Below are 21434 nucleotides of genomic sequence, written 5' to 3'. Positions count from 1 at the left end.
ATTCGTTTAACAACTGTGGCCATAAAGGTTGTAAGATGAGGGCAAAACTCTCCTGAGAACTGCCTCGCTTAGCAACCTGTTGGACTCCATTCTGGTCGTTATGTCGAGGACTAGCTGTACTCAGCTCTGACCTGCTTAGCTCATTCTTGAATTTCTTTTCTATACAATTCTATTTAATTCTCAAAAGCTGCCTAGGCAGCGGCTGAGTGTTTTCAAAAGTGGCTTGCCATTGCCTTCTTCCCAGGGCTGAGAGAGAGGGACTGGCCCCAGGTCACCCAAAGTTGCCTCCTGCCTAAGGTAGGACCAGAACTCACCATCTCCCAGTTTATAATCTTGACTGTTTAACCGAGACACCAAACAGTCTGTCATGCCCCTGTTGGAATCTGATTCCAAAGGGGAGGTTGAACAGCTGACAGGGAGTGGGAGTGTGGCTCTGGTGGCTGTGGAGGAAACTGGGGAAGGGCACAGTCTGGCTGGGCATTCAGAGGAAGACCCAGGCCCATAGGCACGCAGGGAGGAGAGGATAAGGGAGCAACATGGCTTACGGGGGAGAAAAAGGCCCTGATTCCCTTCAATAGCTGCAGCTGGGAAAACAGGATAAAGAGGATGTTTGTGCACAGAAACTTGCTGGAAGCAAAGTGTGCATTATCTTTGTTTGTCAAGTCCTATCTGGGTTCTGGCATCCTGCCAACTGTGTGTGTTTCGCTATCTTTTGAGTTCTGCAATTCCTTATTCTGCCCTGTCTTGTTAATTGCTGCAGCTTGTGGTTTGTGTTGGTTTTTATTTATAATTTATATGTACTTTTGGTTCGGACTGAATTTCTTCCCTTTAAAAACTGTTCTTGGGAGAGTTTTTTCTCCAGCCGATAATAACTGGACATCGGAGGCCAAGTTGGAAGAAAAGGGACTTTATCCACTTTTGTGACTTTGTTGCTTTTGTGCCACACCCCAGGTCATCACACAGTCTCTCTCAAATGTAGCTAGATGTACAGAAAACACTCACTTTGCTACGAAGAGCAAAATACTCCACTGTTCCATCCACCTCCGTGGCCGCAGTGGTTCTATACTTTACTAAAACCAGGCCAGCCCCCGACAGATATGCGAACTGGACGTTCAGCTCTTGTGCCACTTTTCCTCTTTCCACAACAACAACACACAACATGATTTTCAGAGTGGAGCCGTTCAACGCCGTCTGTTTTCCTAGTTGTGGGCTACAGCGGCGTTTTTAAAAGACGGGGCTGCCTTATGCAAAGAGGCAGCTGCTTGGCAGGAGTAAAATACTTCGAGTGTTTAAAAGGAGACGCTCTCGTGCCCAGTTTCCATGGGGGAGGTTATTTGCGTTGATGAGGCTGAGATTTGTGAACTCAGTGGCAAACAAACAAAAAAAAGGATTTGTCAACTGCGGCTCGTTCGAAAGGGAAGATGGGCCAATGCAGGAGGACGGAGAAGGGAAATCTTTTCAAGTTGCTTCTTCTTTTTACCTTTTTTGGAAGGGGGGCGAATTTAAGCGAAAGAAGCTCTTTTTAAGAAACCCCATCAAAGGACCGGGTCACGGAAGGGAAGGGACGAATAAAACAAGGGTATTTTATCCCCGCTGTGATTTTAATCAGGTTAGTCTCAAGCCCTGCGGGCTTATCAGGCTGAAAATTTCTGAGGACGCCTCCAAGTCGAAATGGCCCATTAAGAGGCTGGAAACTGGCACAGCCGAGCCGATGGCGGCTTTGTCAAGTGAGGAGCAGCTGCAAAAAAAAAAAAAAAAACCACACAAAACACAACCCTAATGGAAAGTGTCTTAAGCACTTCGTACGCTGCCGTGAGCGGCTCCATTTAACGCAGGCGGCTGCACGCCTCTGGCGCCAACCCAAGCCCAGGAGCGCTGCTGGCGGTGACAACAGGTGAGAAAGTCAGTGCCAAAAAGCCTGAAAGAGCCCCCACTCACCGACCCCTGCCTTGGCTAGAATTAGAATAACAGAGTTGGAAGGGACCTTGGAGGTGGTCTAGTCCAGCCCTCTGCTTAGGCAGGAAACCCTACACCACTTCAAACGGTTGTCCAATCTCTTCTTAAAAACTTCCAGTGTTGGAGCATTTACAACTTCTGGAGGCAACTTGTTCCACTGATGAATTGTTCTGACTGTCAGGAAATTTCTCCTTAGTTCTAGATTGCTTCTCTCCTTGATTCAGTTTCCATTTGTTGCTTCTTGTCCTGCCTTCAGGTGCTTTGGAGAATAGCTTGACTCCCTCTTCTTTGGGGCAGCCCCTCAGATATTGGAAGACTGCTATCATGTCTCCCTAATCCTTCTTTTTATTAGACTAAACATATCCAGTTCCTGCAACTGTTCTTTATACATTTTAGCCTCCAGTCCCCTAATCTTCTTTATTGCTCTTCTCTGCACTCTTTCTAGAGTCTCAACATCTTTTTTACATCGTGGTGACCAAAACTGGATACCATATTCCAGGTGTGGCCTGATCAAAGCATTATAAAGTAGTATTAACAAGTCATGTGATCTTGATTCTATCCCTCTGTTTATGCAGCCTAGAACTGTGTTGGCTTTTTTGGTAGCATCAGCACAAACACTGGCTCCTATTGAAATGATTGTCCACTAGGACCATGTTTTACTGAACAACTGCAGTGATTCACATAAACAGCCGTGGCAGAAAACATCGTAAAATCGAGCACTGAACAACCATCTTGCTTAGCAACAAAAATTCTTTTCTCAAATGTGATCGTAAGTAGAGGAATACCTGTACACAATTCTAACTTATTAATCAGCCTTGACAGGACAGTATCAAGGAAGGAACATTCAGACCTGACAGTATCAAGGAAGGAACATTCAGACCTGACTAACTTCTGCCTTGGTGAATTATTTACTCTTTAAAATCTTCCAAAAGAGAAAAATCTCTTTGATGAGTTTCGATTTCTAGCTGCAAAATCGTTCTCACCCTCTCCTTTTTTTTTTTTTAAATCCAACCATTGTGATCTATCTTATCCTTACCTGTAGCTAGGAGACACAGAAAGTCCCAATTAAGAAACCACAAACACAACTCTCTCTCTAAACTAAGAGGCTCTCTGGCCCTTGATTCAACACGAGAGATTTTGAATTATGTTCAAGAAAGGCGCATCCTTTGAATGTGTGAACTTGCAACTGCTAACAGAAACTTTTCTTTGCTGTTTACGACAACAAAGACATAGTTTAAACAGGGGATCGACACTGGCAGGGAAGGCCCGGGATTGTCATTTTTCTTTTGTGTAACAATCTCAGTTCAATTCTGCAGATTTTGAAGAAAGGAGCTATTTTCTAGGGCTGTTTTTCTTCTGCTATCAGTCAGTTGCCACTTTGGCAACCATCCAAGCTTAAAAACTCTCTCTCCAGGGGATCCTCTGCTAAGCTAACCAGCTCCATTAACTAGCAGAGTTTTATGAACTCTGCTAAGCAATCTTTTTTAAAAAAATAAATAAATAAATAAATAAATAAATAAAAAATCTATGGAAAAGGCAATGAAAAGACAGCAGGGCATTCCATTTAGCTGAAGAAGTATGCCGTCTTTTCAAAAAAAATCAAAAGCACCGAGAGAAAAATGAAAACAGCCCTTCGTATTTACGACTTCGCTTTTTGCTCCATCACTTTGGAAGTGGGCTAAAAAGCCTTTGGCTTACCTCATATTTCACTTCAAAAGCCTTGTAAAACCCTAGAACTTTGCTTGGCCCTCCACCACCTCTCAAATTATCCAGGGATTTCTTCTACAGACATGGTCCTTGTAGGGTACGATAAAAGCCATTTATAAAGAAACACGCAGATAAGAAGAAGAAGAAAAGTTTTGGGAAACTAAGAAGATTGATAGAGGCACAACAATTCTGTGTAAAAGATGATGGATGGGTACGATAGGAAAACATTCCCAATTTAAGGAAACAGAACTCAAAGCTATACAAAAAAAAGTCATGTTTTCCCTCCTTATTCCTTCACATGCTTTTATCCTCATTCTAGGATTTACACCTGGAGTGATCAAAGCCAATCTTCTGGGATATTTATACCAACACTAGTTTATTATTATTGTTTTCTGGAAAAAAGACACATTTAGGATTGTTACACTCAGAAAAAGTTACAACTTTAGGATTGCTACACATCTAAGATGGTTTACACTTCTGTGTAAATGTGTGTATAAAATGGGTATCCAAGTCAGGAGTGTTACCTTCAAATATAGAAATATATACAATAACATCTCTTGGTCAGTTTCATGGCTATGTCCAAAAGCAATACTGACTTTTTAAGATGAATTCAGGTGCTCCTTGTCTTATGACAATTTAATGACCGTTCAAAGTTACAATGGCACTGAAAAAAAATGACATGACCCTTTTTCATAGTTTTGTGAAAACTGTTGCAACATCCCTATGGTCATATGATCTGCATTCAGATGAAGGAGAAGACAACTGACTCACATTTATGACAATTGCAGTGTCCCAGGGGGTCATGTGATCCCTTTTTGTGTCAAATTGGGAAGCCAAATTCACTTAACAACCACGTTATTAATTTAACAAATGCAACAAGTCCCTTAACAATTATGGCAAGAAAAAAAATCGTAAAACGGGACAAAATTCGCTTAACAACCGTCCTGCATAGCAGCAGAAATTTTGGGGATTGCTTGTACGAGTCAACAGCATGATGTGACTACCAAAAATGCAAACACCATTGCAGACTGCATCAAAAGAAGGATAATTTCCCAGTCAAAGGCACCAAAATTGCCCATTTTATTTGGTATTGATCCGTCCTTGCTCCAGCTCCTTCCAACCTAGCAGTTCGAAAGCACGAATGTGCAAGTAGATAAATAGGTACCACTTCGGTGGGAAAGTAACAGCGCTCCATGATGTCATGATGGCCACATGACCGCGGAAACTTCTTCGGACAGTGCTGGCCTTGCAACTGAGTGGAGCACTGGCCCCTATAGCCAGCAATGTCCAGCAAAATAAAATCCACGGGGACTCCTATAGTTTAAGACAAACTGGGGTGAGGTGGGGATGAATCACAGACATCATCCCAGAATAACAGTAACAGGAAAAGCATTTCTGGCTGAATGTTAGGAAAATCTTCTGAGCAATTAAAAGAGTTTGACAGAAGATCCAATTTCCCTTCAATGCATGTGTTTAAAGTTGAATGTCCTTCTACCAGGAATACTTTAATCTAGACAGAAGCTGGCATTGAGAATCCAATGGGACTGTGGGGGACAAATGACTTTTTCCAATTATTCCATTCCATAATATAAACTACAAAGGATGAACCGGTCACATGAAAATGCAGAATTCCTGCATATCTATGAGAGAAATTCCCCCCCTCCAATTTCTGTTTATCTTAGGAAAGAGAGGAGATTGGGGGAAGGGGGGGGGGGATTCTCCAGGGCTAAAATATGTCAAACCAAGTTACAGCTCCAATGCTAATTTGAAGGCCGTTTCTCTCTCGGAGGCCTGGAAAGGATCATCGCTCAATTGCGTTACTTTCCCTTCCACTACCTCTTGCTGAATTTTGTCACCGAAAGCAGAGTAAGACTTACCTGAGCACACCTGCCCAGCTCTAGTCTGCCAAGGGACTGAAATATTTTTAATGCCAATTCGTAAGGCAACTGGACGTCAAAGAATGGAACCTCGTTGATTTCGTTCTGAAAATAAGCACAGGAAAAAAAAGAGGTTTTATTTCACTGCTTGCAAAGGTTTCTCTCCTGACAAGAGGAACTAAGTGACGGCTAAGATGGCTTGCAGGGTGACATGACACCACTATTCCAATATTTGAGGGGCTGCCACAAAGAAGAGGGAGTCAAGCTATTCTCCAAAGCATCTGAAGGAAGTGGTGGAGGGAAGCAACGGATGGAAACTAATCAAGGAGAGAAGCAACCTAGAACTAAGGAGAAATTTGCCGATAGTTTGAACAATTCCTTAGTGGAACAGCTTGTCTCCAGAAGTTGTGGCTACTCCAACACTGGAGGCTTTTAAGAAGAGATCAGACAACCATTTGTCTGAAATATGGTATAGGGTCGCCTGCTTGAGCAGGGGGTTGGACTAGAAGACCTCCAAGGTCCCTTCCAATTCTGTTACCCTGTTAAAAAAGACACTCTATCTGAAGATGAGCTTTAGCCATGAGCCAGCACATTCTATTCACTCACTTACAGTCCCAATTCTCATTGTGGTGACATATTTGGCTATAAGGCCCACCTCAAATTATACCAACTTGTTTCATCCTTAACATTTCACCAGGTGTGATTATAACTTCAGAGAATGTGTTAAGTTTTAGTGTGCAGGTAGTCCTCCACTTACAACTGTTTGTTCAACGACCGAAGTTACAACAGCACTGAAAAAACCGACTTATGACCATTTTTCACACTTAACGACCGTTGCAGCATCCCCCAGGGTCACGTGATCAAAACCCGGGCGCTTGGCAACCGGCTCATATTTACAACAGTCTCGGTGTCCCAGGGTCTCTTGATGCCCTTTCGCGACCTCCTGACAAGCAAAGTAAATGAAGCCAGGTTCATTTAACGACCGTGTTTCTGACTTAACGACTGCAGTGATTCACTTAACAACCGAGGCACAGAAGGTGATAAAATGGAGTAAAATTCACTTAACAAATGTCTCGCTTAGTTAACATAAATTTTGGGCTCCATTGTGATCACAAGTGGAGGATCACCTCTAGCGGGTTTTGCAAAAGGTCCGGTTTGCAAATCTGTTCTGACCCAAACCTGGTTCCAAGGAAACAAACACCAAACGGAGGTAACAGAAAAACCTTTTAATGATTCTTTACAAATTCCGTTCCTTCTTGGTTCAAAGGCTGTTTCAAGCTAATTGTCTCTGATAAGAACGAGCCTTGCCAAGGTGGTGCAAGGCTGCCAAGAACACTAGGTAAAGTTGCCAAGAAATATTTCAAACACAAAGAGTCTCCAAACACCAACCAAGATATTCCAAACATCCACAAGGCTTGAAATACAAGAACTTCTTTGCTTCCTGCAAAGAACTCCGGTTTCTCAGCTGGATTTTATCTCTTGAGGGAGGGGCCATTACCTTGCAGACTTACTCCCGAGTCGCCCGTGCTGCTGCAGCTGCTCTTCCCTTCGAGCAGCCCTGCGCGCATGCGCACTGGGCACAGGCTCCTCAGGAACCTTTTCATCACTGCTGCCAGCCTCCACAAAATCCGTAGGCAGAACTCCACTCCCTGATGGTCCTGGCCCCATCCCTGCCTCACACGCAGGCCCCTCATCTGAGTCCTCGCTCTCCGAGACCTCAGCCGCCCACACCTGCTGCTGGCGAACCACAACAAAAAGTGAATGACAATATAAATATATTATAACTTTTCTGTTCAGCTAGGTAGCAGAAACTGAAGAATACGAAATGGGTTTCCCCCCCCCACAAAACAAACCCCAAGGAAATCAGGAAATGTCGACAGCTTTAAATTTGGACAAAATCTAGCAAAACAATCTGATTTTTTTTATACGCGGCACGAATATCTCAATCCATTTTTCCGACATCCACAAGTTGCTGAAATATTTATATTAAAGGAGGGAGGATCAATAAAGTGCATTTAGGCTCCCCAGGGTTGGAGGACTTTTCAAAAAGTGATTCACCTTGGAGGGAGGGAAAGATTTAACCTCAAATCTCTTCTCTAAAGACCCCATGGAAACTTTTACAGCTTCTGGTATCCAGAGCTTCAACGTTAACCACGATTTTTGGCCCACAGAGAATGCTAACGGTTTCTAAGCAAGCATTTTTTTTTTCTGCCTGATTTTTAAGACCGGAGTAAAACGGAAACCAAATATATGGGTAGTCCTCAGCTTACAACCACAATTTCCATTCCTAAGCAAGATTCCTTGGCCCTGGGGGATGCTGCAACAGTTATGTGGGAAATGGTCACAAGTCACATTTTTATTGTGCTGCTGTAACACTGAATGGTTGTCGGTCAAGGCCCAACTGTATTGTGAGTTGCCCATTCGGCGGGAGGCCAGTGGCAAGAAAAGTGAAATCAAATAAATTAGTTAGCAGAGATGGCTAAATTGACTGTTTTGATTAAAGAAAAAAAAATCTTTATTTCTACTTGGAAACCACTTCTGGACTTTGTGTTTGAGGTGGGGGGAAAAATGAAACTTTGATTTGGGGTTTTACCAATTAGATAGATTCGTTGTGATAGAAATGCCTAATCTATACCATTATGTCCAAGTAAAAAGTTGAGGTTTGATGTTACTGTTTTATTCTACTGCACCAATGGGTTCAGAAGTTAATGGCTTTTTTTTTTCTTTTTTCCCCTTGATTTCCCTCACTTTTCCCTTACCTAAATTCCCTATTATACGAATATGCACGAAGACAAATTCCTTGTGTGTCCAATCGCACTTGGCAAATAAAGAATTCTATTCTATTCTTATTCTACTATTCTATTTTTATTCTACTATTCTACTACTATAAGCCTGATTTATGTACATATGCTCTCAGTGTACTTATGTATACTGAGAGCATATGCACCAAGACAAATTACTTGTGTGTCTGATCACACATGGCCAATAAAGAATTGTATTCTACTGTTTACTTTTGTATTTTCTTTGTATGCTATATTATAAACTAATAAAATGTTTTTAAAAAAAACAAAACTGAATAATTAAACCCCAACCAAATAAATAAGTAATATCATTTCTCCAGAGTGGCCAGAGATGGCTGATTACACCTCAGTCTGCTGGGGGGATTGTGTGATGTAAAATCTAATCCATGTTTCCCATACTACAATCAATGTTTATCCAACACATTCAGCCAAATGCAAACAAGCCATGTTATAGTTTATTGTGGGGTGAGACTCTCGTTCTTTGTTGTCTCTAAATCTTATGATGGAAAAAAGGATTGATTCAAGCAGTAAAGAAGAAAACTAAACACCGTCCCCAGACAGGGGTGCTTCTACAAATAAGCCCATAAATGAAATCAGTTTCTTGGATTCAGAGGATTTTCGAGTGGCATCGTTACTTTTACTTTATGCTTATTGCTAGATCCGAATGCCAATTAGCACAAAACACAAAAAAGAATGAAAAAAGGGGAGGGGTCTATCTGGTTAAAACAGCTCCATCCCCCCCCCCCTTTTTAAATGTGATGGACAAAATCCAAAAGATAAACATTGGCCTCTGCTCCTTGGAGACACACATTTACACATCAGTGCACTAATGGAACTCTAGTTCGGTAAATGGATTAATTTGCTGCCATCAGAAATTTAATCCGTGGCTTTTTAGAAGGAGTGAAAGAAAGAAAAGTGCAGTTAACCAGAATTAACTCCTTTTAAACAATGTATACAGTGTGTTAAAAAAAAATAGCTATCAGAAATAACTAAGGTACATACTTCGGGGGGGGGGGGAATAACAGACAATTCTTGGCTGGGAAAGCGTAAGTATGAGCACTATGTGCATATTTCAAATTGAAATAAACACGGATATTTAGAGAGTCGCCGTGAAGATCCTGAAGAAAATGACTGAAAGGGCCTTGAACGGCACTCTAGTCCCCTTTTAAGACTGTGATATTGTCAGCATAGAACAATTTTATATTTGCATTACTGCTTTTATATTTAATTGTTTTTATATCTTTGTTTTATTACACTGTAAGCTGCCCAGAGTCGCTTCAAACCAACGGGCGGCATATACATTTACTAAATAAATTCTGCTCCCACCATCCCTGCTGCTATTGCTCTGAGAATATGTAGAGGTGAAAATGCAAATGACAGAGCATCCAAAATTCTGTTATTCCTCTGACATATTCTCTCCCCCCCCACCTCCCAAAAGTGGAGCATAAAGCTGTCTTTTTATTTTTCCCTTCCACTAAAACCGTTCAGAGAGAAAAGGAGGTGAGAGGTGGATAAGATTGCTTACTAATTATCTGATCTGGCTTGAAAATTTGCTACCTCCCAACCTGGCGGTTTTCCTCACTACCTCTATTGTGCCACTCAGATACACAGCTTGCTAGACTACTTTAACGAAAGAAATGTTTTCCTAAATTTAAAACAACCACACTGTCAAAAAGAAAGAAAGAAAGAAAGAAAGAAAGAAAGAAAGAAAGAAAGAAAGAAAGAAAGAAAGAAAGAAAGAAAGAAAGAAAGAAAGAAAGAAAGATGGATGCACTCGATTTACAATCATTCATGTAGTGATTTGTTAAAGTTACAGTGGCACTGAAAAAAGTGACTTATCGTTTTTCACCCTTACACTGTTGCAGCTTCCCCACAAGCAAGTGAAATCTGCCTGCCTTAAAAGATTATGTTTGGTTTGGTTTTTATACACACACATACACACACATACTAGATAGATTGGATGGATGGATGGATGGATGGATGGATGGATGGATGGATGGATGGATGGATGGATGGATGGATGGATAGATAGATAGATAGATAGATAGATAGATAGATAGATAGATAGATAGATAGATAGATAGATAGATAGATAGATAGATAAGAGATAGGTGAATAGAGGTAAAATAGATAGATACTGATCGGTATAGATGAGAAAAACATGGAGATAGTAGATAGATAGTTATGATAGATAGATGATAGATAGATAGGAAGATAGACAGACAGATACCCACACACATGTATAAAACATAAAATACAAAAACACACCAGCAAAAATAGGAAAAATAGGGGAGGGGAAAAGAGAAAAAAAGGCGTTGACTTCCAACTCCTTTCGGTGCAGTAGAATAAGAAATTGAAGAGGAATCAAAAAGCGGGACGAGAGGCGGAGAATAATGGATTATGTAATCCAATCCACCCTGAAGGGCACCAGGTTGGGGAAAGAGATTTTCTTGAAGGGTGCGGGGCAGGGCCTCCAGGGCCTGAAATCTGGCCGGGGGCGGGGGAAACCTGCTGAAGCCAAAAAGGAGCAGAGAGTAAAAATGAGAACACTCCATCTGATGGGGACCTAATTCGGAAGATACTAGACTGTGCAGAGATGGATAGACTGACATTAAAAACAAAGGACAAAGAAGACACAGAATATGACTTAACATGGAACAGATTTTACGAGTGGCTAGAGGTAAGAGGTAGAAAATAGGCGAAGAAAGACTACTGTTATTATGTATGAACTAAACTATAAAGAGGGTTTACCATTATAAACAGGTTGATATAATTAACAGAATTATAAACAAGCTAAGATAAAGGAGAAATCTAGTTAAAATGACTCTGTTGCACTATTGTTATTAGTCTACATGTCAACATGTTTGTTTTCTTCATTTTTTTGTAAATGATATGCCTGAATACACTGTATTCAAAAATTTTACGAATAATATATATACGTGTGTGTGTGTGTGTATGGTATTCAGCTTTAACTTTAACTTAAGAAAACAAATTTGTATGTATGTAGGTAGGTAGATAGGTAGGTCTAGGTGTCTTCGGGTCTTTTCCCATGTAAGATTAAGAGTATCTTGGTGACGTTTTGGCGAGGTCCCACCCGCCAGCCTGAGGATGGCGAGTGGGACCTCGCCAAAACGTCGCCAAGATACTCTTAATCTTACACGGGAAAAGACCTGAACACACCTAGACCTACATACCTGTACCCGTGAAAATCTACGAAAACATATATATGTATGGTATGTATGAGTCAGACTTTCACAGCCGTTTCTGATTCACAGACGAACATAATACAGAAGCCTGATTATATTATATTATATTATATTATATTATATTATATTATATTATATTATTATATTATATATATATATATATATACACACACACACACATACATACACACACACACACACATATATATATACACACACATATACATGTTATAATGTATATGATATAATGCATGTTATAATGTATATGATATATAAAATGTATATAATACAATATATATATACACACACATATATGTATGTATATAATTACAGTATATTATATTTTATATTTTTAACATTATATTATATGTAATTTATTATTATATACATAAAAAAGGACAGGAGAGTTCAGTTCCCGTACCAAGTCTTGAATGAGCTGCCCCAGAAGGTCCTCCTTTCCTCCTCCTCCGGGGGCCTCTGCAGCGGGCTCGGGGCCCCGCTCAGGCTCGGGAGGGTCGCGGAGCAGGAGGCGCTGAAGCGGCGGCTCTCCCTCCAGCAGCCCCCCAAGGAGACCCCCGTAGCCGCCCCAGCTTCGCACCGGCTGAGGCGGCTCTTCGCCTTCCGCTTCCCGAGGCCTTTTCCGGCTCCCGCCGCTCTTCCTCGGACGCTTCGGACCTTCCCGGGACAGCTCGGCTTGCCAACGGCGGCGGAACGAATCCAGCGCCGCCGCCGCCGAAGACGAGGAGGAAGCATTCTCCACCATGGCGGCCCCGGAGGAGGCGCGCCGACGGACCGGCCACTTCTTCCGGTCGCGACGGTCCGACCCGCAAAAGCGGCCGGCTGGGAAACTGCGGGCGGCGCACAAAACGTTCCGACCAGCAAAGGGGCGCTGCCGTACCCCCAAAAAAAACCTGGTTTCCCGCCTATCCGTTCCCTGCGCGTCACGTGACTTAGTTCGGCGCGGTGGAGGAAGTGTGACGTCCCCCCCCCACTTGCGCGCGTGTGTGTGTGCGCGCAATACACCGTCGTCCGTCTGCAAAACTCGGGTGAAGAGGGATGCTTGGTGTTAGAACGACTTTGACTCCCGAAGTTGTGGTTGCTCCGTCAATGGAGGCTTTTAAGAAGAAGAGATTGTATAACCGTCTGTCTGGAATGGTATGTAGGGTCTCCTGCTCCAGCAGGGGGTTGGACTAGATGACCTCCAAGGTCCTTTCCAACTTTGTTTATTCTGTATTCTGTGAATGTTAAGAAGAGAAGGACTAGGGGTGGCATGACAGCAGTCTTCCAATATCTGAGGGGCTGCCCCAAAGAAGAGGGAGTCAAGCTATTCTCCAAAGCACCTGAAGGCAGGACAAGAAGCAACTGATGGAAACTAACCAAGGAGAGAAGCAACTTAAGGACTAAGGAGAAATTTCCTGACAGTCAGAACAATTGATCAGTGGAACAGTTTGTCTCCAGAAGTTGTGGGTGCGTTTGTCTAAAATGGTATAGGGCCTCCTGGTTGGATAAGAAGACTTCCAAGGTCCCTTCCAACTCTATTTATTGTGTCGTTTTCATCTTTTCCGGTCCTTAGGGGTGAAAATTCTGCAAAGCTGGTGGGGACCACCAGGTTGTCACAGAGATTGAGTTTGCCATAGCTCGTGGCTGCCACCTACTGGCCCCTTGGCGATTGGCATTCATCTCTAGGAACTGTGGTGGGGATAGATCTCATTCAGCGGTAGAAAATTACAGATGGACAGTGTGAGACAATGCAGCCTTCAGTGACTGGATCCTTGCCGTATGTGTTGGAAACCAAATCCCTCTTGTTTCCACTTCACCATGGCTAGGAGTTATGGAATCTGTAGTCCAACCCATGAGCCACATCTTGCACCATTGGTTATGCTTGCTTAGGTTGAATTTCACAACACCCAGAGGTCTACGCGTTGGCTTAGTACAGTGTTTTAAGATGTGTGGGGCTTTCAGCTCCCAGAATTCCCCAGCCAGCATGCAGTAAATGTTCACTTGACTTATGGAAAGCTGTTGGAGCAGAGAGGGATGTTCTGTAGGTTTTGGGAAACTGACCAGAAAACCAGCAGAGCTGACATGTTGGTTTGTGAAATTGATTTTTGTATTGTAATGATCAATTTTATTGTTATGTCCCAAAAGGGTGAGGTGTTTCAAGGGTGGGTTTGATTTCCTGGAGCCTTCCTTTATTTTGGAATATTTGCTTTATTTATTCTCGTCACAAGGAGCTAAAGCAGAGGTAGCTAGTCTTAAAAAAAAAAAACACAGTTGATCGGCTGCGTCTGGCCCAATCTCAAAATATAAAGTTGTCTAGCATTTCTGTATATTTTCGCATTTAACTAAATATGCCTCACTCTTGTTGTCTCTCAATTTGCTGTTTCTCTTTGCTTGTACATATCCAAAACTGTGAACTATTAAAAAAAAAATCAGCAATTTGTCAAACACTCAGTTTATCCTGTGGGTGAATTGCCTATTGGGGACTTAGAATTGCACAGCAATTAAAAGTTAACACTCCGGTGTCAAAGATTTTAAAATGTAGGGTGGCTTCACACCTTGCATGAAATGCTAGTCTGTGCTTTTCCATAAGTCTGAGTGTGCAAGCATGCAAGGACTAGGAGGTACCCTCCAAAGAACATGTTTTCTCATTTCTTTGCAAAACCTGCTTCAAAGGTGCACAGAGGTAGCTGCTTCCTACATTACCTGGAAGGACCATAGGACAATGCTTTTTTAAGAGGTCCTTGGTGTTCTTTAAGGTTGGCCGTTTCCTTGCAGATATTTCATCATCCAGACTAGGTAACATCATCAGTGCTAGAAGGCAGTGGGGTTTGTTCCCTGTTTATACTGGTGGCTTGCTCTGTCAGTGTCAGTGGGTGTGTTCTTGGTGGTTTCTTGACTAGGCTGTTTGAACAGAAAGTGAATCCTGCTGCCTTCTAGCACTGATGATGTTATCTATGATGGTGATGGTGGAGATTTATTGGTAATAAAACGTCTGCAAGGAAACAATCTAGCTCAGAAAGCACCAAGGACCCCACATATCTCTTCTTCTTCTTCTTCTTCTTCTTCTTCTTCTTCTTCTTCTTCTTCTTCTTCTTCTTCTTCTTCTTCTTCTTCTTCTTCTTCTTCTTCTTCTTCTTCTTCTTCTTCCTCCTCCTCCTCCTCCTCCTCCTCCTCCTCCTCCTCCTCCTCCTCCTCCTCCTCCTCTGCAACTCCACTCCTTTCTAGCACTGATGATGTTACCTAGTTTGGTAATGAAACGTCTGCAGGAAAACAATCAAGTTCAGAGAGCATCAAAGAAAGCACTCTTATTTCAACCCTAAGCTACAGATATTCTCCTTTATTGACAGTGCTTTAACCCAGGTCAACAAGATATTCAGAATCTTGAGTTCAGCATTTTTTCTCTAACCAGAAATGGCTCACTGGAATTCTGAGTGTTTTTTCCCTTGTTTTCCCTGGAAGCTGAGTCAGGACCCTTTCCACACGGAAAGTAACTTCTTCAGACCTTTCCATGCAGAAAGCATTGTTTTTTCCCACATGGAAAGCATTGTCCTCCTTTTTTTCTGCATAGAAAGCATCTTCATCATTTTTCAGAGAGTCTCCGATGGCAAATATGTGGGCTTCCCCCTCATTTGATCCTGACAGCAACCCTGTGAGGGAGGACAAGCCAAAGTTCAAGATGGTGTTTACACTCTGAATCAAATGGTAGCATGTACATTGCTTGGTTTGGGTGTTGTTACTTGGTGCGGTCCTTGCTTTGCAGGGTGTCATCCATGGTTTGTGTGTTTTGTGTACAGCCATTCCATTTGAAAACAAAAGGATGGTGTGAGATCTAAATGCAACATAACTTGGGGGTATTTTAAAGTGTAACAAATTTGCTGTTCCCTGACAAAGTGAAATAAATAAATCCACAAAAGGTTATGTGGTCATGCATTTGCTTGACTTTTAAGAATGGCACAATTAAGGAGAGGAGGGGGGAGGAAGAAGAGGAGGAAGAGGAGAAGGAGAGGAAGAGAAAGAAGAGGAGGAGGAGGAGGAGAAGCGGAGAGGAGGAGAGGAGAGGATGAAGAGGAGGAGGAGGGAGAACATTTGTAAAGAGAGAGGTAAAGAAACATACTGAAGCAGAGAGAAAGCAAAAAAAAGGGAAGAAAGAAAGAAATGGAAAATGGGGAAGGAAAAAGAGCCTGAGAAAAAAAGAAAGAAAGAAAAGAGAGAAAGACAGGTATAAAGGGTAGAATCAAGAATAGAATGAAAGAGTACAGAGGAGGGAAGGGAAAGGGAGGGAGAAAATGAGAAGAAGGACGGAAGGAAGGAGAAGGAAAGGAAATCGAGAAGAAGGAAAGGAAGAAAGGAAAGGAGAGGAAAGGAAGAAAGGGAAAAGAGGAAAGGAAGAAAGGAAAGGAGAGGAAAGGAAGAAAGGGAAAGAGGAAAGGAAGAAAGGAAAGGAGAGGAAAGGAAGAAAGGGAAAGAGGAAAGGAAGAAAGGAAAGGAGAGGAAAGGAAGAAAGGGAAAGAGGAAAGGAAGAAAGGAAAGGAGAGGAAAGGAAGAAAGGGAAAGAGGAAAGGAAGAAAGGAAAAGAGGAAAGGAAAGGAAGAAAGGGAAAGAGGAAAGGAAGAAAGGGAAAGAGGAAAGGAAGAAAGGAAAGGAGAGGAAAGGAAGAAAGGGAAAAGAGGAAAGGGAGAAAGGAAAGGAGAGGAAAGGAAGAAAGGGAAAGAGGAAAGGAAGAAAGGAAAGGAGAGGAAAGGAAGAAAGGGAAAGAGGAAAGGAAGAAAGGAAAGGACAGGAAAGGAAGAAAGGGAAAGAGGAAAGGAAGAAAGGAAAGGACAGGAAAGGAAGAAAGGGAAAGAGGAAAGGAAGAAAGGAAAGGAGAGGAAAGGAAGAAAGGGAAAAGAGGAAAGGGAGAAAGGAAAGGAAGGGAAGAAAGGGAAAGAGGAAAGGAAGAAAGGAAAGGAGAGGAAAGAAGGAAGGAAGGAAGGAAAGATGCCGGAGAGAGAGAGGGCAAGAAGCGGGTGGGTGGGGGAGGAAAGGGAAGAGGGAAGGGAAGAGTTAAGGCTCTCCGCCCGCCCGCCCGCCTCCCTCGCCGCCGTCTTGCGGCCGCCCCGTCGAGGAGGAGGATGATCTCAGCCAGCATGTGACGCCCGAGCGCGCCTCGCTCCGCGCCAGACTGACAGCCGCGGCAGGAGGAGGAGGCGGCGGCGGCGGCGGCGGGCGAAGCGGGCGCTGGGCTGGCGATCGGCGCTGGGCTGGCCGGAGGGAGCAGGAGCAGCGGCGGCGGCTGGAGGAGCGTCGCGCCGTCGGCGGCGGGCCCGGCCATGTGCCCCTGCGCCCTGCCCGGCCGCCCCCGGCCGGCTGTTTCTGCAGCAGCCACGGCGGCGGCGGAGGAGGGGAGGCGGCGGCGGCGGCAACAGCAGCAGCAGCAGCAGCAGCCCGGGCAGGGCGCGCGTCTCCGGAGCGCAGCTCACCGCGGCGCGCCTCCAAGCGATCGGCGATGAGCTGCAGGCGCGGACGGCGGCGCGAAGGGCGGCCAGGAGCCGCCGCGCCTCCGCCGGCACCGGCCTGGCCACTTCCTTGGCGCTGCTGGCCGCCCTGGCCTGGCTGAGCCACCGGGGGCGCATGTAGGGCGGCCGGAGCGACGGCCCCTCGACGGGTGGCCGAGCGAGTCAGCGACATCCGAGGCAGGTGAGCAGCGGCGGCGGCGGGGAAGGAGGGCTGGTTGGGCTGTGTGTGTGTGTGTGTGTGTGTTACCTGGGGGTCCCGCTGGGGAAGCGGCTGAGTCCCCCCTTCTTCCTGGCCTGTGGGACTACAGCTTCCATCTTCCCCAGCCCTCCTGCCTTGGCTCTGCGAGGGTTTCTGCAGACCGGAGCACCTGCCCCATGGAGTTTGCAGCTCCAGTGTTCACCTTTGGGGCTCACCTTTCTCTGCCTTACCTGTGAAATGGGGGGGGGAGCCGAGGCTGACAGTTCAAGGATGTGCAGGGACATACTTGGGCATCCTGCACATGGGTGTAGTGAGAAATTCCCTCTCCAGTGATAGAAAGTACCCTGGACTCAACGAAACACGAGTGGAATCCAGTGGAACTCATTGCCACAAGGGCCCAGGGAGTAGCTGTTGCTGTGGGACGCTTGGAAAGCAAGGTGGGTCAAACCCAAGGAGCAGGGGGTTGGACTAGAAGACCTCCACTGTTCCCTTCCCTCTGTTATTCTGTTAAGGAGGTTGGTGCAAAGCTTTTCACAGCTTCCAGGAGAATATTACCCAGTAGCTCTGGGTTGACAGGAAGGTGTCCTTGGTTGCTCTCTGAGCTGGGTGGTTTTCTTGCAGACATTTCATGACCCAACTAGGTAACGCCATCAGTGCTACAAGGAAGTGGGGTTTGCAAAGAGAAGGAGGAGGATTGTGGGGTCCTTGGTGCTCTCTGAGCTTGGTGGCTTTCATGACCCAACTAGATAACACCATCAGTGCTACAAGGGAATGAGGCTTGCAGAGTGGAGCAAGGAGGAAGATTGTGGGGTCCTTGATACTCTCTGAGCTGGGTGGTTTTCTTGCAGACCCAAACTAGGTTACGTCATTCCAGGTACTTTTGCAGCTCCCATGAAATCGGGCAGTGGGTCCGTTCTGTGGTTTGCGTTTGGGCTTCCCAGGGGCAGTTTGTTTTTCCCCTGCCGTTCAGGTGGTGGGGAAAAAACAGTGGCTGGAATACTGACCAAGTTGATTGGACCTCGCAGGGCTCTTAATTTCCCAGCCCTCCAAAATATTGTGGCTCTTGAAAATGGCGTGGATTGGATTCGTTTTGCCTCCCGGGGCATTGGCTTCTTGCTAGCCAGCCAAGGTGGGGGGGGGGGTAGAAATGGTACTTCAAAGCTGGGCATTGAGACATACCTGTGAGATTCGCTCTTCCGTCTTTGCTCCGGGCTAAAAAGGTGGCATCTTTCATTCGGATGGGGCTAATTGCCACTCTGAGCGAGCAATCCAGATCGAGCCAGGAGAAGAAGAAGAAAAAAAAGAGAGAGCGGAGTTTGAGGTCAGGAGTTTGGGGGGGTTGTGGGTTGTTTTTTTTTTTTGTTTTTTTTGGCGTTGTCAGGTCTGAGCCAGGAACAGGTTCCAGCTGCCTCGCCTGGCACTGCCGGCCACCAATTCTGCAAAACCTCCGTTGGCATGGTGGGCAGAGCTGGAGGCAGCCGAGGTGACGGGCAGTTTTGGACGCTGAGTTTTCCCAGACCAGGTGTGCCTTTTGTTAGCCAAGCTGTAAGTTCCTCTCTGCTGTGGGCACTCGGAGGCCCCGATTTTGCCCGTAAAAAGTTCCTCCTGGAAAGAATCTCAAGCAAAGCACCAGAGGGCAGGAGAAGAAGTTAAGGGGTGGAAGCTCATTAAAAAGAGATTTCACCTAGAAGGAGAAATTATCTAGACAGTGAGAGCAATTAATCCAAGGAACATCTTGCCTTCCAGAGCTGTGGGCGCTCCCATCACTGGAGGGTTTCAACAATAAATTGGACAATCCTTGGACTGGAAGAGTATACAAGGCCTTGAGATCTCTGAGGTCCCTGCCAGCCTCAGGATTCTGCGTTCTATGTACGGAGCTATAAAACAGTCCCCCAAACAGCCTGCAGGCCTTTTCTATGCTTCGAAACCTAGCAGAATATGCTAAAGTTGATGAATTTTATCACGAGTGGCGACTGCAAAGGAATTTTAGAAATAAGAGTCTCCATTTCTTGGGGTAGTTTATGATTTGTGTCATTAGACTACATTCCCAATGCCCAGATCTAGGCTAGGACTTCTAAGACAAGGTTTAACACTGGCAATGCTTTCTTTTAGACTGCAACTTTTTTGAGAGAGAGAGAGAGTTATGCATTCCCTTAACACTGATTTTGCCCTTTCTGATAGAAACCTGACTTGGACAGGAAGAGAAAACTGGAAAAGCTGATATATAGATTATATACCATTATCACCCGTTATAAAAATGATGTTGAGACTCTGGAAAGAGTGCAGATAAGAGCAACCAGGATGATGAGGGGACCGGAGGCTAAAACATATAAAGAACGGTTGCAGGAATTGGGTATGGCTAGTCTATTGAAGAGAAGGACTAGGGGAGACATGATAGCAATCTTCCAATATCTTAGGGGCTGCCCCAAAGAAGAGGGAGTCAAGCTATTCTCCAAAGCACAAGAGGGCAGGACAAGAAGCAACGGATGGAAACGAATCAAGGAGAGAAGCAACTTAGAACTAAGGAGAAATTTCCTAACAGTGAGAACAATTAACCAGTGGAACAGCTTGCCACCAGAAGTTGTGGGGGCTCCATCATTGGAGGTTTTTAAGAAGAGATCAGACAACGAATTGTCTGAAATGATGTTGAGTTTCCTGCTTGACCAGGGGGCTGGACTAGAAGACCTCCAAGGTCCCTTCCAACTCTTTGTTATTCTGCACTCTGAATCTCCTTCCCCTTGGAAGCAACCAGGTTGCTTAACCAGCCTCTTTTCACCAGGAGCCACAGCTAACTTAAGGACACACATTTCCCTTTATGGGTCCCCAACTGCACTGAGAACAGGGAAGGGACCCAGTGGGGGAGGGGCAAAGCCAAAATAAAGACTCCCTCCTCCAATCTCAGTGATCAGATCAAAAGTCAGAGACCGCCGGCAGCTTCTGAGCCAAGCAGGCTGTCCGTTTTGATTCCTCAGTTTGGCTGTAGAGGACACATGAGTGTGTGTGTGTGTGTGTGTGTGTGTGTGTGCGTGGTGTGTATGCGTGAAGGTCTGCCTGTGTCCTCTTTTCCTAAGTTGGGATTATCTTCACAGTTGGAGAAGAGGGTGGATTTTCTATTTACTGCTTTCAGGAAGGCTTGTGCACCGCACACCAACTCTTCCCCCCGCTCTGCTTTCTCGTATCTTCCGTTTCAACGAAGTGGAGTGGCGGAACAGGGAAAATTATCCCAATTCTTAATGCAGGCAGCTCTGTCGGGAGTAAGCAAGATCAGACTGAGGGATTATGGGCCATCAAGACTCGGTTGATCCTCAACAACCAAAACCATTTTCAAAAACAGATCAGACATCCAGCCCTTGCTTATCAAGGGAGACCGAGGGGAGCAAGTGGCCAGTTTTAAGCTTCTGGGTGCTACCCTGAAAGAGGACCTGACCTGGGGTGCTCACATTGCAGCCCTGGTCAAAAGGGCCCAGCAGAGATTAGATGACCTGAGGCTTCTCAGGAAACAACAACAGAATGAAAAACTGCTGGGGACCTTCTACCGCTGCACCAGAGAGAGTATCTTAACTTACTGCACCTATGTGTGGTTTGCCAATTGCACAGGGGCAGATAGGAAAGCGCTCCAGAGGGTGAACATCATTGCCCAGAGGATCATGGGTTGCCCTCTCCCCTCTTTGGAAGAGCTTTAGAGCTCCCGTTGCTTTAAGAAAGTTCAAAACATCCTCAAAATCCATCTCATCCTGGGCACCCTTTTTATTTGAACTATTACCATCTGGCAACCGGTACAGGATAATAATAAAAACAAGGACAAATAGGCTGAAAAATAGCTTCTATCCCAGGGCAGGAACTCTGTTGAATTATCCTGTATATAGTGCAATATTAATGCAATATCAGGGGTTTTCAATTCAATGTATAGAATGTGAAGGATGTGTGTTTTTGTTTTATTTTCATAATCATAATGTACACTGAAGATGGTATTTGATTTCGTTGCACGAGATGCAATGACAATAAACTAAACTAAATTAAACTCTGTAAGGAATAGTCCCTCCCCTGATCTTCCCACCAGTCAAGATCCATCAGCTTGTAGCTGACTCCATCCACCTGGCCTCTGGTTATCCTCTTCTTCCCTTCCCTTCCAAGATCAAAGCCTTCTCCATCAAGATGGATGGACTCAGGTATGGTGGTGATGGGAACCTGAA

General features: G+C 44.6%; 1 protein-coding gene across 3 annotated transcripts in view; it reads right to left on the bottom strand.

Moving 5' to 3' along the window:
* Positions 1–12484, bottom strand: part of FBXW8 (F-box and WD repeat domain containing 8) — a 59730-nt gene extending 47246 nt beyond the window's left edge. Inside the window, exons 1-2 of one of the 3 annotated variants that reach the window (XR_015745266.1) lie at positions 11969–12355; positions 5541–5645 (exon numbers count right to left, since the gene is read on the bottom strand). Coding sequence is in view for 2 of the 3 variants with exons in the window: in XM_087942800.1 (XP_087798926.1) it covers positions 5541–5645; positions 11969–12310 (447 nt within the window). In the remaining variant the exon portion in view is untranslated. Of the gene's footprint in view, positions 1–5540; positions 5646–11968 lie in introns of all 3 variants that reach the window. The other 2 variants (XM_087942800.1, XM_087942801.1) reach the window with 2 other exon arrangements.
* Between the last annotated feature and the right edge of the window lie 8950 nt (positions 12485–21434).

This window comes from Notechis scutatus, chromosome 13, assembly GCF_049901735.1.
Source record: "Notechis scutatus isolate UNSWTSFEM ecotype Mainland chromosome 13, rNotScu1.2, whole genome shotgun sequence".
Classification (NCBI taxonomy): Eukaryota; Metazoa; Chordata; class Lepidosauria; order Squamata; family Elapidae; genus Notechis; species Notechis scutatus.
Note: the sequence above shows the minus strand (reverse complement) of the source record. Positions and strands in the feature narration are given on the sequence as shown.